The sequence below is a fragment of the Salvelinus fontinalis genome, chromosome 18, assembly GCF_029448725.1.
Source record: "Salvelinus fontinalis isolate EN_2023a chromosome 18, ASM2944872v1, whole genome shotgun sequence".
In the NCBI taxonomy this organism is placed as follows: domain Eukaryota; kingdom Metazoa; phylum Chordata; class Actinopteri; order Salmoniformes; family Salmonidae; genus Salvelinus; species Salvelinus fontinalis.
Window position 1 is genome coordinate 35,151,516 of NC_074682.1, and position 16,526 is coordinate 35,168,041.

Here is a 16,526-nt window from a genome sequence, read left to right on the forward strand (position 1 = left end):
CTCAGGTAGTATTGGTTATGTTTCATTGTCAGGCTTTGCTCTTGTTTTGTATCGTCTTATGTTCGTTAATATTAAAAAACTCCCTAACTGCACCTGCTTCCTGACTCCCTACGTCGATGTTACAAAAGTGAGCACATTAAGGACAGAGCGCACATTGGAGGGAGGAGATGGAGACAGTTTGATGGATTAAGGTACAAAAACAATTTATTAATTTACACTACTGTTGGTTATATTGATACATTATTATATTTTTAAGTAAATATATTGGAATGATTGACGGTTATTTTAATCACGGCCTTCATCATCGGTAAGGCTACACGGTTATACAATTACAGAGCCAACCCTAAATAAGAACCCTTGCATTCAATAATGGGAACACGAGAGTCACGTGGGACCGCCGAAAGAGATGGCATCACGTTAGAGCTCCTAATACCCACATGTAAATACTGAAATTCAACGGCATACACTTTCATGTATCTTAATATACTGACCTGAAGTACAGTTTAATATAAATAATTTACATTTTGAAATATCTCGCTAAAGTGGTGTTATTGGGACGTCAACACGCGCTAAACTTCTTTCTGCCTAACACACGGTATTCACAGAAGGCCACATCGGCTAACAAACAAACAGAAAGTCCTCCCGAATCCCCCCACCAAGACATGGACAAACACGTAAACCCAGAGAAATCTGAAGGATCTATTTGAGAAAATGGGACAGATGAACACGATTTTGTTGGATGTTGCATCCCATGTCTCCACGATAAAAACAACTACCAAGGTAAAGGAAAAAGTTGATGCGATACAAGAGGATGGATGGGGCAGAAGGACGGCTTTCGACAGTCGAGGATGCCATCTCTCATTTGGAGAAGGGTAATGGAAGGGTAATGAGAATCATGAGAAAAAGCTGGATATATTGTGGAATCGTGTCGAAGAATTTGAGTACAGAAGTAGGAGAAATACGGTGAGATTGGTTAATCTGAAAGAGGGGTGTGAGGCTGGCGGTGGACTAATCTTGTGTGTGTAGAAAATCGCCGCAGAAGAATTTTATGACAGGCACAAACTAGAAATTGAACAAACCCATCGCAGTTTAACCATGCCAGACGAGAATAGGCCCCAGAGAACAGTTCTCATCCGCTTCCTACAAATCTACAGCCCGGGACAAGGTACTGATAGCGGCAAAATAAAAGGGTGGCGTTCAGTGGGAAGGCTGCCGGATGCCTTTTTTCCCCAGACCTGTCCAACGAACTGGCAATGAAGAGGAAGAAGTTTGCAACGGTGAAGAAACTACACGAGAAGAATGTCAGGCACACACACGCACTCCCAGCGACCCTGCTTTTTTCTTGGAAGGGAAAGAAAATGATTTTTCAAGGAAAATGTGGAGGCAGAAAGATTCTTGCTAGAGCAGGGTGTTTAGCCTAGATAAAGATGAGACAAGGTAAAAATACAAGTTGAATTGTATGCCGTTCACTATACAAATTAAGGTAGCCTATGTGTTTGCGGGACTCTGGGGAGTGTTGCCAATTTAGCCTTGGCTCTCAAGCACCTCAAGGACCAGAAGACATTTTGAGTTGAGACTGTAGGTTCTTCTGCAGCAGCAAAGACAGTTCTGTGATGATTGAATCACCCAGAAACAACGTTACGTTCCTAGGTGTGATTTATTTTCTATGTTTATTTTACACAGTTTTATTGTACTGCTCGAGTATATACACTGCTCAAAAATTAAAGTGAACACTAAAATAACACATCCTAGATCTGAATGAATGAAATATTCTTATTAAATACTTTTTTCTTTACATAGTTGAATGTGCTGACAACAAAATCACACATTATGAATGGAAATCAAATTTATCAACCCATGGAGGTCTGGATTTGGAGTCACACTCAAAATTAAAGTGGAAAACCACACTACAGGCTGATCCAACTTTGATGTAATGTCCTTAAAACAAGTCAAAATGAGGCTCAGTAGTGTGTGTGGCCTCCACATGCCTGTATGACCTCCCTACAACGCCTGGGCATGCTCCTGATGAGGTGGCGGATGGTCTCCTGAGGGATCTCCTCCCAGACCTGGACTAAAGCATCCGCCAACTCCTGGACAGTTTGTGGTGCAACGTGGCGTTGGTGGATGGAGCGAGACATGATGTCCCAGATGTGCTCAATTGGATTCAGGTCTGGGGAACGGGCGGGCCAGTCCATAGCATCAATGCCTTCCTCTTGCAGGAAATGCTGACACACTCCAGCCACATGAGGTCTAGCATTGTCTTGCATTAGGAGGAACCCAGGACCAACCGCACCAGCATATGGTCTCACAAGGGGTCTGAGGATCTCATCTCGGTACCTAATGGCAGTCAGGCTACCTCTGGCGAGCACATGGAGGGCTGTGCCGCCCCCCAAAGAAATGCCACCCCACAGCATGACTGACCCACCGCCAAACCGGTCATGCTGGAGGATGTTGCAGGCAGCAGAACGTTCTCCACAGCGTCTCCAGACTCTGTCCCGTCTATCACATGTGCTCAGTGTGAACCTGCTTTCATCTGTGAAGAGCACAGGGCGCCAGTGGCGAATTTGCCAATCTTGGTGTTCTCTAGCAAATGCCAAACGTCCTGCACGGTGTTGGGCTGTAAGCACAACCCCCACCTGTGGACGTCGGGCCCTCATACCACCCTCATGGAGTCTGTTTCTGACCGTTTGAGCAGACATATGCACATTTATGGCCTGCTGGAGGTCATTTTGCAGGGCTCTGGCAGTGCTCCTCCTTACACAAAGGCGGAGGTAGCGGTCCTGCTGCTGGGTTGTTGCCCTCCTACGGCCTCCTCCACGTCTCCTGATGTACTGGCCTGTCTCCTGGTAGGGCCTCCATGCTCTGGACACTATGCTGACAGACACAGCAAACCTTTTTGCCACAGTTCGCATTGATGTGCCATCCTGGATGAACTGCACTACCTGAGCCACTTGTGTGGGTTGTAGACTCTGTCTCATGCTACCACTAGAGTGAGAGCACCGCCAGCATTCAAAAGTGACCAAAACATCAGCCAGGAAGCATAGGAACTGAGAAGTGGTCTGTGGTCACCACCTGCAGAATCACTCCTGTTTTGGGGGGGGTGTCTTGCTTATTGCCTATAATTTCCACCTTTTGTCTATTCCATTTGCACAACAGCATGTGAAATTTATTGTCAATCAGTGTTGCTTCCTAAGTGGACAGTTTGATTTCACAGAAGTGTGATTGACTTGGAATTACATTGTGTTGTTTAAGTGTTCCCTTTATTTTTTTGAGCAGTATATATATATATATATTTACACACACAGTATATTATTTTTTACGTTTATTCAACTAGGCAAGTCAGTTAAGAACAAATTCTCAGTTACAATGACAGCCTAGGAAAAGTGGGGTAACTGCCTTGTTCAGCGGCAGAACGACAAGATTTTTACCCCTGTCAGCTCCGGATTCGATTTCTAGCAACCTTTCGGTTACTGGCCCAACGCTCTAACCACTAGGCTAACAGCCACCCATGTAGTCCTTCATGTTATGTAGCCTCAGAAAATGATCACGTTTGTATCATGTTCCAAAATGTTATCAAAACTGACATTGCACTTACATGCACTTAGGCTATAGCAAATGCTACATGTTCAGGTATTTAATAGGCCTTTTGTTATTGAAACAAATCTTAGGTGATGTTCATTGCATAGCAAGATTTAATTTGGGATAATATCGTGATGACCGTCTGGGCGCGATAATTCGTGTTCGCTGACTAACCGATTTCATGCTCACATTTAAATTAATGCAGCGCCATGAACGTCACATATGAACAGTTAACGGTTCATTGTGTTTACATATTGCCACCACGTACGACAGGCAACGCCAAGTACATGGGAGTATCGGTAGCCTACTACAAACCTGTTTGCACACCATTGTTTGCAACGTTCTTCATTACATTAAATACTCAGTCTAAGGTTTGTCCCACGACCATACTCGCAAGTATTTTTCTAAACAGCACATCGGTACACGGTGGTGAAAATAACATTCACTTACCTAGAAAAATGGTGCATAGGGAGAGACACGGACAGTAATGCAGCACCAACGTTAAATAGGGCACGTCTTGAAATACACATTTAAGTCAAGAGAGAATCCGTATTGCTTTAAAAAAATAAGCTGCATTCATTATTTTCCTCAGACGGCGCAACCTTGAAAAAAGTCAGTCCGAGATCTTTCCGCATTTGGAAGCGGTCGTCAGGAAATGTGATGTCATGGCTTTATATTGCTCTCGCCTCCGAGTCGCGGCGCTCTCATTGGGGCAGCCAATGTCCGTGTGGTCCTTATCTTATTTTGAAAACTAACCAAAACTAACCATCTTAGTCCATTTAAAAAATATATATTTCCAGTACATCCCGTGGCAATATTAGGTTGTTATACTAAATTCATGACTACTATCCTATAGTATATGTACACTCTATTACAGCCTACTATAAAGCATACTAGCCTATACTATACTATCCTGTCCCCTTTGAGATGATATCCAAGTGGGGTAAATACTAAGAAAGTCCTGTGCTCCAGTCATTGTGGTTTATTTCCCACCATGTAATTATCTGTTTTACCAGGTAATTTCCCGTGTCTAACCTCCAGACATACACTAGCGTTCGAAAGTTTTGGGTCACTCAGAAATGTCCTAATTTTTTAAAGAAAATCACATAGGCGTACAGAGGCCCATTATCAGCAACCATCACTCCTGTGTTCCAATGGCATGTTGTGTTAGCTAATCCAAGTTTATCACTTTAAACGGCTAATTGATCATTAGAAAACCCTTTTGCAATTATATTAGCACAACTGAAAACGATGGTGCTGATTTAGACTAGTTGAGTATCTGGAGCATCAGCATTTGTGGGTTCGATTACAGGCTCAAAATGGCCAAAAACAAAGAACTTTCTTCTGAAACTCGTCAGTCTATTCTTGTTCTGAGAAATGAAGGCTATTCCATGCGAGAAATTGCCAAGAAACTGAAGATCTCGTACAACGCTGTGTACTACGCCCTTCACAGAACTGTGCAAACTGTCTCTAACCAGAATAGAAAGAGGAGTGGGAGGCCCCGGTGCACAACTGAGCAAGAGGACAAGTACATTAGAGTGTCTAGTTTGAGAAACAGACGCCTCACAAGTCCTCAACTGGCAGCTTCATTAAATAGTACCCGCAAAACACCAGTCTCAACGTCAACAGTGAAGAGGCGACTCCGGGATGCTGGCCTTCTAGGCAGAGTTGCAAAGAAAAAGCCATATCTCAGACTGGCCAATAAAAATAAAAGATTAAGATGGGCAAAAGAACAGACACTGGACAGAGGTACTCTGCCTAGAAGACCAGCATTCCGGAGTCACATCTTCACTGTTGACGTTGAGACTGGTGTTTTGCGGGTACTACTAGCTGTGCTAACATAATTCCAAAAGGGATTTTAATGATCAATTAGCTGTTTTAAAATGATAAACTTGGATTAGCTAACACAATGTGCCATTGGAACACAGGAGTGATGGTTGCTGATAATGGGCCTCTGCACGCCTATGTAGATACTCCATAAAAAATCAGCCGTTTCCAGCTACAATAGTCATTTACAACATTAACAATGTCTACACTGTATTTCTGATACATTTTATGTTATTTTAATAGACAGAAAATGTGCTTTTCTTTCAAAAACAAGGACATTTCTGAGTGACCTCAAATTTTTGAACAGTAGTGTACTTTTGACAAATAGAAGTCTGTGGTTTGATCATTTGACCCTGTGCACATATTGAACTAAAATGGCACTGGAGAGGAAGGCAGACGTTTTACGTGTCCCCAACCGATTGTGTTTTTTATTTTGTTTATTTGCAACTATTTTTTTTTACTTATTTCGTACATAATGTTGCTGCTTCCGTCTCTTATAACCGGAAATAACATCAGGACTGCGATTACTCACCACGGACTGGCAGAATCCTTTTTTTCCTTTCACGAGTCTGACGAGCCTGACACGAAGGATATACTGCTTTCTCGGGAACAAGCCCAGATCCCCATTATTTGCGTGAAGAGGAGGCATTGATAAAGGAGACGAAGGGCAGGCTGCCTTCTGAGAATTCATAGGCAATCGAATAAACCCCCACTTCCTTCCATTCTGCTACCAAGCGTGCAATCTTTGGAAAATAAAATCGATGACCTACGTGCAAGATTAAACTACCAACGGGACATTAAAAACTGTAATATCTTATGCATCACAGAGTTGTGGCTGAACGATGACACTATCAACATACAGCTGGCTGGTTATACGCTGTACCGGCAGGATAGAACAGCGGCATCTAGTAAGACAAGGGGTGGCGGACTATGTATTTTCGTAAATAACAGCTGGTGCACGATATCTAAGAAAGTCTCAAGCTATTGCTCGCCTGAAGTAGAGTATCTCATGACAAGCTGTAGACCACACTACCTACCTAGAGCGTTTTCATATGTATTTTTCGTATCTGTTTACATACCACCACAGTAAGAGCCTGGCACTAAGACAGCACTGAATGAGCTGTATTCCACCATAATCAAACAAGAAAATGCTCACCCAGAGGCAGCGCTCCTAGTAGCCGGGGACTTTAATGCAGGGAAACTTAAATCCATTTTACCAAATTTCTATCAGCATGTTAAATGTGCAAACAGAAAAAAAAAATCTGGGCCACCTCTACTCCACACACAGAGACGCATACAAAGCTCTCCCTCGCCCTCTATTTGGCAAATCTGACCATAATTCTATCCTCCTGATTCTTGTTACAAGCAAAAATTAAAGCAGGAAACACCAGTGACTAGATCAATAAAAAAGTGGTCAGATGAAGCAGATGCTAAGCTACAGGACTGTTTTGCTAGCACAGACTGGAATATGTTCCGGGATTCCTCTGATGGCATTGAGGAGTACACTACATCAGTCATTGGCTTCATCAATAAGTGCATCGATGACGTCGTCCCCACAGTGACCGTACCAACAAACCCCAACCAGAAGCCATAGATTACAGGCAGCATCCGCACTGAGCTAAAGGATAGAGCTGCCGCTTTCAAGTAGCAGGACTCTAACCCGGAAGCTTATAAGAAATGCCGCTATGCCCTCTGACAAACCATCAAACTGGAAAAGCATCAATACAGGACAAAGATCAAACCGTACTACACTGGATCTGACGTCCGTTGGATGTTGCAGGGCTTGCAAGCTATTACAGACTACAAAGGGCAGCACAGCCGCGAGCTGCCCAGTGACACAAGCCTGCCAGATGAGCTAAACTACTTCTATGCTCGCTTCGAGGCAAATAAAACTGAAACATGCATGGGAGCACCAGCTGTTCCGGGAGACTGTGTGATCACGATCTCCGCAGCCGATGTGAGTAAGACCTTTAAGCAGGTCAATATTCACAAGGCCGCAGGGCCAGACGGATTACCAGGACGTGTACTGCTAGCATGCGCTGACCAACTGGCAAGTGTCTTCACTGACATTTTCAACCTCTCCCTGTCTGAGTCTGTAATACCAACATGTTTTAAGCAGACCACCATAGTGCCTGTGCCCAAGAACACTAAGGTAACCTGCCTAAATGACTACCGACCCGTAGTACTCACGTTTGTAGCCATGAACTGCTTTGAAAGACTGGTTATGGCTCACATCAACACCATTATCCCAGAAACCCTAGACCCACTCCAATTTGCATACAGATCCATAGATGATGCAATCTCTATTGCACTCCACACAGCCCTTTCCCATCTGGACAAAAGGAACACCTATGTGAGAATACTGTTCATTGACTACAGCTCAGCATTCAACACCATAGTGCCCTCAAAGCTCATCAATAAGCTAAGGACCCTGGGACTAAACACCTCCCTCTGCAACTGGATCCTGGCCTTCCTGACGGGCTGCGTAAGGGTAGGTAACAACACATCTGCTACGCTGATCCTCAACACCCTCAGGGGTGCATCCTCAGTTCTCTCCTGTACTCGCTGTTCATTTATGACTGCACAACTCCAACACCATCATTAAATTTGCCGATGACACAACAGTGGTAGGCCTAATCACGACAACGACAAGACAGCCTATAGAGAGGAGGTCAGAGACCTGGCCGTGTGGTGTCAGGACAACAACCTCTCCCTCGACGTGATCAAGACAAAGGAGATGATTGTGGACTACAGGAAAATGAGGACCGAGCACAGCCCCATTCTCATCGACGGGGCTGCAGGTTGAGAGCTTCAAGTTCCTTGGTGTCCACATCACCAACAAACTAACATGGTTCAAGCACACCAAGGCAGTCGTGAAGAGGGCACAACAAAACCTATTCCCCCTCAGGAGACTGAAAAGATTTGGCATGGGTCCTCAGATCCTCAAAAGGTTTGAAAGCTGCACCATCGAGAGCATCCTGACTGATCGCATCACTGCCTGGTATGGCAAGTGCTTGGCCTCTGACTGCAAGGCACTACAGAGGGTAGTGTGAACGGCCCAGTACATCACTGGGGCCAAGCTTCCTGCCATCCAGGACCTCTATACCAGGCGGTGTCAGAGGAAGGCCCTAAAAATAGTCAGACTCCAGCCACCCTAGTCATAGACTGCTCTCTCTGCTACCGCACGGCAAGTGGTATCGAAGCGCCAAGTCTAGGTCCAAGAGGCTTCGAAACAGCTTCTACCCCCAAGCCATAAGACTCCTGAACATCTAATCAAATGGCTACCCAGACTATTTGCATTGTCCCCCCCTTCTTTTACACCGCTGCTACTCTCTGTTGTTATCATCTATGCATAGTCACTTTAATAACTCTACCTACATGTACATACTACCTCAACTAACCGGTGTCCCTGCACATTGACTCTGTACCGGTACCCCCCTATATATAGTCTCACTATTGTTATTTTACTGCTGCTCTAAATTACTTGTTACTTTTATTTCTTATTCTTATCCATATTTTTTTAAACTTCATTGTTGGTTAGGGGGTCGTAAGTAAGCATTTCACTGTATTCGGCGCATGTGACAAATACAATTTGATTTGATGTAGATGCACAATTGTATATCATGTACATTATGAACCTACACAAGCCTCAAGGGAGTTTGCTACATCCCTTGACTGCTTTGAGAGAGTTAGAAATGGAGGGGATATAAGAGGTAGGATAAGGTTATTATGGCTAGTCCAGTGGAGGCTGCTGAGGGGAGGACGGCTCATAATAATGTCTGGAATGGAGACAATGGAATGGCATCAAACACATCAAAGACGTGGTTTCCATGTGGTTGATATCACTCCATTGACTCCATTCCAGACATTATTATGAGCCGTCCTCCCCTCAGCAGCCTCCACTGGGCTAGTTAGTCCCTAATGGCATTTTCCCCATACAATAACAGGACACACTTATTCCCATCCTGCATCCTTTCATCTCCAGAATAACCACTAATAACCACTACCCAGCATATGTGTCTAATCAACCTCAAGGGAATAAAAACAAGGGAAGTACATCAACTTCCCAGATACCGCTTACTTTCACAACAACTGTTAACAACAGGTCCAGCATGCATGCAATATGTCCTGAGTCGAAATTATACAGTCTTGAGCCGTTTTTGTTAAGGCGACCTCATGTGACGTAAAAGGGAACAGGCTCCGGCACACCAACATCACAGCAGACCTCAGTTCAAATACTATTTTAAATCTTTTAAAAGCTTTGAGCCTGCCTGGAGTGCCAGGTGAGCAGGGTTTTTACATTTAAGACTTTTCTATTGTTCCATTGCAACAGGCAAGATCAAATGAAGCACAGCTAAAATATTTTTTATTATTTCAAATATTATCAGTACCCAGGTTTGCAACACAGTAAGGCTGTGGACACAGTAGCAGTCTTTCACAGTATCCAATGTGAGTAGTGGTTGATGTTTATAATGGTGATTTACATAAGTAGGACAGATGTCCCAAGGTTCCGTAAACAGGAAACAGATACACTGTATTCTGGCTTCCTCTCAGAGCGACAGGGTCAACACTTACCCCTGTCTGAGGCCTAAAAATACCTGACTTCAGGAAATTAGGACATTGTGCTACTACAGTGCTTTCCACTGTCCTGACATCATTGTACATGTTAATTTACAAATATGCTAGGTAGGCATCTGAAGTTAAATACCAAAGTTAAATTACAGCTGTTCAGGGGAGACTGTCTGAATCATGCCTTCATGGTCGAATTGCTGCAAAGAAACCACTACTAAAGGACACCAATAAGAATAAGAGACTTGCTTGGGCCAAGAAACATGAGCAATGGACATTAGATCGGTGGAAATTTGTCGTTTGGTGTGGAGTCCAAATTTGAGAATTTGGGTTTTTGGTGTCTTTGTGAGACGCGGTGTGGGTGATCGGATGATCTCCGCATGTGTATTTCCCACCGTAAAGTATGGAGGAGATGTTATCGTGTGGGGGAGCTTGCTGCTGACACTGTCTGTGATTTATTTTGAATCCAAGGCACACATAACCAGCATGGCTACCACACATTCTGCAGCGATATGCCATCCAATCTGGTTTGGGCTTAGTGGGACTATAATTTGTTTTTCAACAGGACAATGACCCAACACACATCCAGGCTGTGTAAGGGCTATTTGACCAAGAAGGAGAGTGATGGAGTGCTGCATCAAATGACCTGGCCTCTACAGTCCCCCGACCTCAACCAAATTGACATGGTTTGGGATGAGTCGGACCGCAGAGTGAAGGATAAGCAGCTAACAAGTGCTCAGCATATGTGGGAATTCCTTCAAGACTGTTGGAAAAGCATTCCAGGTGAAGCTGGTTGAGAGAATGCCAAGAGTGTCCAAAGCTGTCATCAAGGCAAAGGGTGAAATATATTTAGATTTGTTTAACACTTTTTTTGGTTACTACATGAGTCCATGTGTTATTTCATAGTTTTGATGCCTTCACTATTATTCTACAATGTAGAAAATAGTAAAAATAAAGAAAAACCCTTGAATGGCTAGGTGTTCTAAAACGTTTGACCAGTAGTGTACCCATTGATTCTTCAAGAATATAATTTATAGATGCCTCATAAAATTAGTTCTAGTGTTGCAGCCCATCAGAACCCAAAATATAAACTTGTTCATTTGTTTGAAAACAATGTAAGTGTAAACCAACCCTGTAGAGACTCAAAACATGGTTAAAACTATAATTTTGATATCATGGATGGTCTGCCCTTTTATCCATAGCTCTGCCCATGATTTGAGAGTGGTTACATTTCTCCAGTCCCAGCCCTGTTTACCAGAACAGTGGTGGGGTGCCCACTTCGTAATTTGTTAAATGCATATTTCCCCTTTAATGCCTTTATGAGTTTAAAGCATTAATTAGTTTTGTCTTACCACATCATAACAAACAAATGAAGGACTTACATTTTTAGTTTCAAATGATGTCAAAAGACAAAAATAAGCAAATATATTATATATTTTTTCTCCTCAGCTCTATTCTGCTCATATCTAGCCTATTCTATTCTTTGCTCAGCTCTATTTTGCGTGGCTTTTCTATTTTATTATGCTCAGATATAGTCCTATTCTTTTCTAGCGTTTTCGTCCACTATTAAGTGATGGGATTTTGATAACTGTTTCAAAGGACAAAGGTTTATGATGCGAGTAAGAGTTGATAGATATTTTATTCTATTCTGCTCAGATCTATTCTATTGTGGAGTAGTTGATCATTTTTGCCCACCAAAACATTCACTACCTCGACCATAGGAGTTTTGTACTGGGGGTTTCATTTCAGAACACTACTCTGGAGGACGAGACTACTTTGCACTCAATAGTTTACATCTCTTCCCCGAAAGTTTCTGTGGGGGAAGGATAGACTTTTACCAGTAGACAATTGGGTAAAAAGCTGTCAATCTGTTACCGCCCCAAAACACCGGAATTACTAGATGGGACAACGCAGTCTGTATCTCAACTAAAAAGACAAAGGATAAACAGCAACATTTGCCAGGTATAGTCGCAATGCAATTTAAAACAAACAAAATCTGAAGTTATTTTGTGTGGAACGACGCTCTGATGTGACCACTCTGGGGCGCTGTCGACAGATTCCTTACGGACGGGGTCGTGTTGACTTGCGGAATATGACCTAGGGACAGGAATGGGGTTAATCACTAATGAGTGGACTGAAGTGGGGGAGGGGTTGATAACTTATTAAATGGTTATTAAATATGTATAGCATATAGGCTTTATGTCAACCGACCATCTGTAGGCCTATTCCTAGTAGGTAATAGTACATTGTTACATTGTTACATTGTTGCGGGGTAGCCAACCTGGACTCCGCGGTCGACGTGGGGCCTATAGTCAACGTAAATTAGTCTCTGAGGCGAGGGCATGGTGGGGTACCTATAAGCATAATGGTCAACTCGGTGTTGCAGAAAAAGATGAGAAGATAAAGTCTGTTTTGAAAGTTATTGTCTGCTACATTTGCCACGTAATTATTGATGCTATTGAATTATTTTATTTTCACTCATTGTTCAGTTGTAGGCTAACAAATAAGAGATGGTTTTATAAATCAGGTTTTAGTAAGTAGCACAGGCTTTTAATGCTTCCTAAGTACTACTGGCTATTCCCTAGATTAAAACTGATTACAGCAGCATGCAAACTAGAGTGTAGATATATTTTGATATAATATGTGCTTCACGGGTGATTGTGTGACAGGTTGCCATTATGATAAAAGTCCAGATTCTGGGATACATCTGTTGTTGTTTTTTGTCTTATAGATTTCCATTTTTCATCTGGCAGACGGGTCCCATTGTCCTTGAGAGCGGTGCCCCCCCCCCCCCCCCCCCCCCCCCTCACACTGCTCCTCTCTCCAGCTGTCACTTGAAGCTCCTTCTCCTTCTGTCCCCCTACTCTCAACACCCCCCACCCCCAATTTCCCCAACAACCCCCTCACGGACACACAGCCCCGATGGCAGGGCGCCCATCACGACCCAGTGGCCAGCCCCAGTCCAGTAAGGTGAGCCAGTTTAAATTGGTTCTACTGGGGGAGACATCAGTGGGGAAGTCCAGCCTGCTGCTGCAGTTTGTCAAAGGCCAGTACCAGGACTTCGGGGAGAGCACCATTGGGGGTAGAGTACCAACCATACACCAGAATACTCTCCTCTGTAGACCAATATGACTTCTTCTTCAAGTCATTTTATTCAGACTTTTACATCTGGTCATCTGACCTCCTCCTTTCTGTTTGTCCATATGATAACATTTCCCACAGAGACTTGTTCACATTTTGCACACTTTTCCTCTATCGTTCTTTTCTATCTGACCCACAAGGTTTTCTTTTTCCTCAATCTACGTATCAGTCAACTCCTCTCACTACTATTTTGTAGGCTAAAGCATCTCCCATGTTCTCTTCTCTCAGCGGCCTTTCTGACTCAGATGGTGAGTGTGGACAGTGCTATGGTGAAGTTTGAGATCTGGGACACGGCTGGTCAGGAGCGCTACCACAGCCTGGCACCTATGTACTACAGAGGAGCTCAGGCAGCCATAGTGGTCTATGACATTACCAACACAGTATGTACATCTTAGATGATAACATGTCCCACTCCTTTATCAAATGCTCCATCTCCCCCTTCATCTCGCGCTCTCTCTCATCCCCTCTCACAATCCTCCTGTAAAGCCCTTCTCCTTCCTGCACAATGACTCCTATCTCTTCCTCTCACTTTTTCCACTCATATGTAGTGAAATTTTACACCAACAATACTTAGCGTCTGTTAATTATTTTTGCCAGAAATTTCGCAAATATCCTACATTTACACTATACCACTTGTGCACAGGTTTGAGCCAGATGTTTGAGAAGGACATGCATTTCAGGCTAGTATATCTTCCCTGTTCCTTCTGGCCATATCTCATCTTTATTTTCTGCTCTGGATAGGAGACCTTTGTACGGGCCAAAGCTTGGGTGAGCGAGCTCCAGAAACAGGCCAGTACAAACATGGTGATAGCCTTAGCGGGCAACAAAGCCGATTGGTCTGCGAACAGAGCGGTGGAGTATACGGTAGGCTCCTGTGTGCATACCTCACACCCAAGATAGTAAGATAATGGCCAAATGCTTGTGCAGTGATGTGTGTGTGTAGCAGGTCTGTATGTCTGGTGTTTTTTCAGGATGGTCAGGGTTATGCTGCTGACAACAGTCTTCTCTTCATGGAGACCTCTGCCAAGACAGCCATGAATGTCAACAACCTCTTCCTGGCCATAGGTGAGTCACATCTGACACGCCATCATCCAAATTCATAGTGTTGAAATGGGCTGTTGGAGATGACACTGACTTTCTTTCTCGAGGGCTTCCATATTTAATGTTATGTACTCGTTATCAGTCAAAACTAATCATAACACAATTCCTAACAGAGCATTTGTTTTTGCTATGGATAGTTTACTCCTTACCTTGACACATCTAAGGGATAATGTCCCTCTGTATCCACAAGAGGGTGATAACACCTCACTGTACACCCAAATATGAGCAGTGATCTCCTTGTTTATACCGTTGCCATCTCAACTATAAGCAACACATACTATAATTGTTCTATGTGGTATACAGTACCATGATTTGTTGTCTCTTTTTTTTCTAGCCAAGAAACTGCCCAAGAGTGAGCCACTGGGTGGAGTAGCTGGCAGTGCTGGGGTTCGAGGAGGACCTCCAATGGACCTCAGACAGCCTACCCAGACCAGCCCTGCCCAGTGCTGTGGAAACTGAGGAGGGATGGGGGAGAAGAGAAGCAAGTTCACATCTGAGGGAGGAGGGAAGTTTAAAGAGATTTTCCAGAGAAAAGAAAGGAGCGTAAAAGAGAGTGTAGCATGCAAATGAGTTAAAGGAATGATAAGGGACAAATACACTGAGTGTACAAAATCATTAGAAACTCCTTCCTAATATTGAGTTGCACCCACCCAACTGGTCAAGCTATGTCATGGAAAGAGCAGGTGTTCTTAATGTTTTGTATACTCAGTGTATGTAGATCAATGGGAGGAAAACACACACTACAATAAGATGAACTTCTATTAAAGTTATCACTTCCCAACATGTTTTTGTCAACTCGGCACTACTGGACAGCCACTGACCCAGCCAGATAAAATACACTTACTGTATGGTCTGTACGTGATCTTTATGCTCTGTATGGTCAAGCTATTATCATAACACTCCTCTAACCTTTCCACATTTACGTGGGTCTATTTGATATTATGAAAATAAATGAAATGATGTTGAGATACAGACTGCGTTGTCCCATCTCGGTGTTTACACTCAGCAGTTCTCCCAGTAGGCTAGAAACTAAGGCCAATTGAACACGTGGTGTGGGGTTATGAAGTTCTTGGCAAATGCTGCCAATCTGAGGACACAAACAGGAAGTGACATCACATTGGTCTTTCAGGCGGTGCGGACACACTAGGCCAAAGCGATTAAAACAGAGGCGGAGGCCAAATGTCTGTTTGCAAAAAGCACACAGATCATTTCTCTGAGAACACATGGTCAAAGCTCCCAGCAGTCCCTCCTATGACTGCATATCAAATTGCTTTTATCCATGTTCATTTGCCTCTCTATCTTAGTTGGACATTTATATTATCAGCTCTGCTGTACAGTTTCTGAGCCTCTCACCAGTACTATGTAGTCCCTAAAAGAGGAAGTGACAATAAATGTGTTTTTTTTTTACCACATCTCCTTTACTAATAAATGTGCAATACTAAGGTGTACTCAGTTGGCCTGTACTATAGGAACGTTTTCTATGTTGCAGTTATAAATAGAATGTATAGAACCATGTACAGTACAGGTAACCCTAATGTTACAGACTGTTCACCGGTGATGGTTGAACAAAATTATTGGCCAATTGCAAAGAGATGGTGATAAAAACAGTGGAACTAAGACAATGAGAAGATCATTTCTTGTGGTTTGACAAGCTCAATGTCCTTTATCTGATTTGCCTCTTTTGTTTCTGTCCTGTTTTAATTACCACAGACGCATTGCTCACTGCAAATATTACTGTGTTATAGTTTCATAGAATTCCCTGTGTGTGTATTGTTTTATAAACACAAAGTATATATTTGTCTAATGGTGTTCCAATATAGCATCATAAAAGCACTATATGCCCAAGCTTTTTATAACAATGTGCATTGCCCATGTATGCATATCCTATATCGCAGTCTCAATTTCTTGTTTTAAAATGTTTACAAATAAGTGCCTTTCTTTTTTCATCTTTAATTGTTTGTTGGTCCATTCATGTGCAATTTGATTGTCACGATTGTCGTCGGGAGAAGGAGAAGAGGACCAAAGTGCAGCGTGGTACGTATTCATAATACTTTTAATAAAGATGAACACTCAAACAAAACCAACAAAACGACAAACGAACAGTTCTGCAAGGTGCAACAAAACACTAAACAGAAAATAACCACCCACAACTAAAGGTGGGAAAACAGGCTACCTAAGTATGGTTCTCAATCAGAGACAACGATTGACAGCTGCCTCTGATTGGGAACCATACCAGGCCAAACACAATAGAAATAGAAAACATAGACATACAAACATAGAATGCCCACCAACATCACACCCTGACCAAA

At 43.1% G+C, this 16,526-nt stretch overlaps 2 protein-coding genes across 7 annotated transcripts in view; one reads left to right on the plus strand and one right to left on the minus strand.

Annotated features, from left to right (window-relative positions):
• The window catches only part of LOC129815393 (nck-associated protein 5-like), a 112,361-nt gene extending 108,076 nt beyond the window's left edge, over positions 1 to 4,285 (minus strand). For 3 of the 6 annotated variants that reach the window (XM_055869175.1, XM_055869176.1, XM_055869178.1), the window contains exon 1: positions 4,030 to 4,285. The gene's annotated coding sequence lies outside the window, so the exon portion shown is untranslated. The remainder of the gene's footprint in view (positions 1 to 4,029) is intronic. The other 3 variants (XM_055869186.1, XM_055869181.1, XM_055869182.1) reach the window with 1 other exon arrangement.
• Positions 4,286 to 12,767: 8,482 nt separating this feature from the next.
• LOC129815399 (ras-related protein Rab-5B-like) lies at positions 12,768 to 16,146 on the plus strand. Its single transcript, XM_055869199.1, has 5 exons — positions 12,768 to 13,057; positions 13,345 to 13,496; positions 13,858 to 13,980; positions 14,088 to 14,181; positions 14,552 to 16,146. Exons 1-5 carry the CDS (start codon positions 12,898 to 12,900, stop codon positions 14,674 to 14,676), a joined length of 654 nt encoding a protein of 217 aa, XP_055725174.1. The 5' UTR covers positions 12,768 to 12,897; the 3' UTR covers positions 14,677 to 16,146.
• Positions 16,147 to 16,526: the final 380 nt, after the last annotated feature.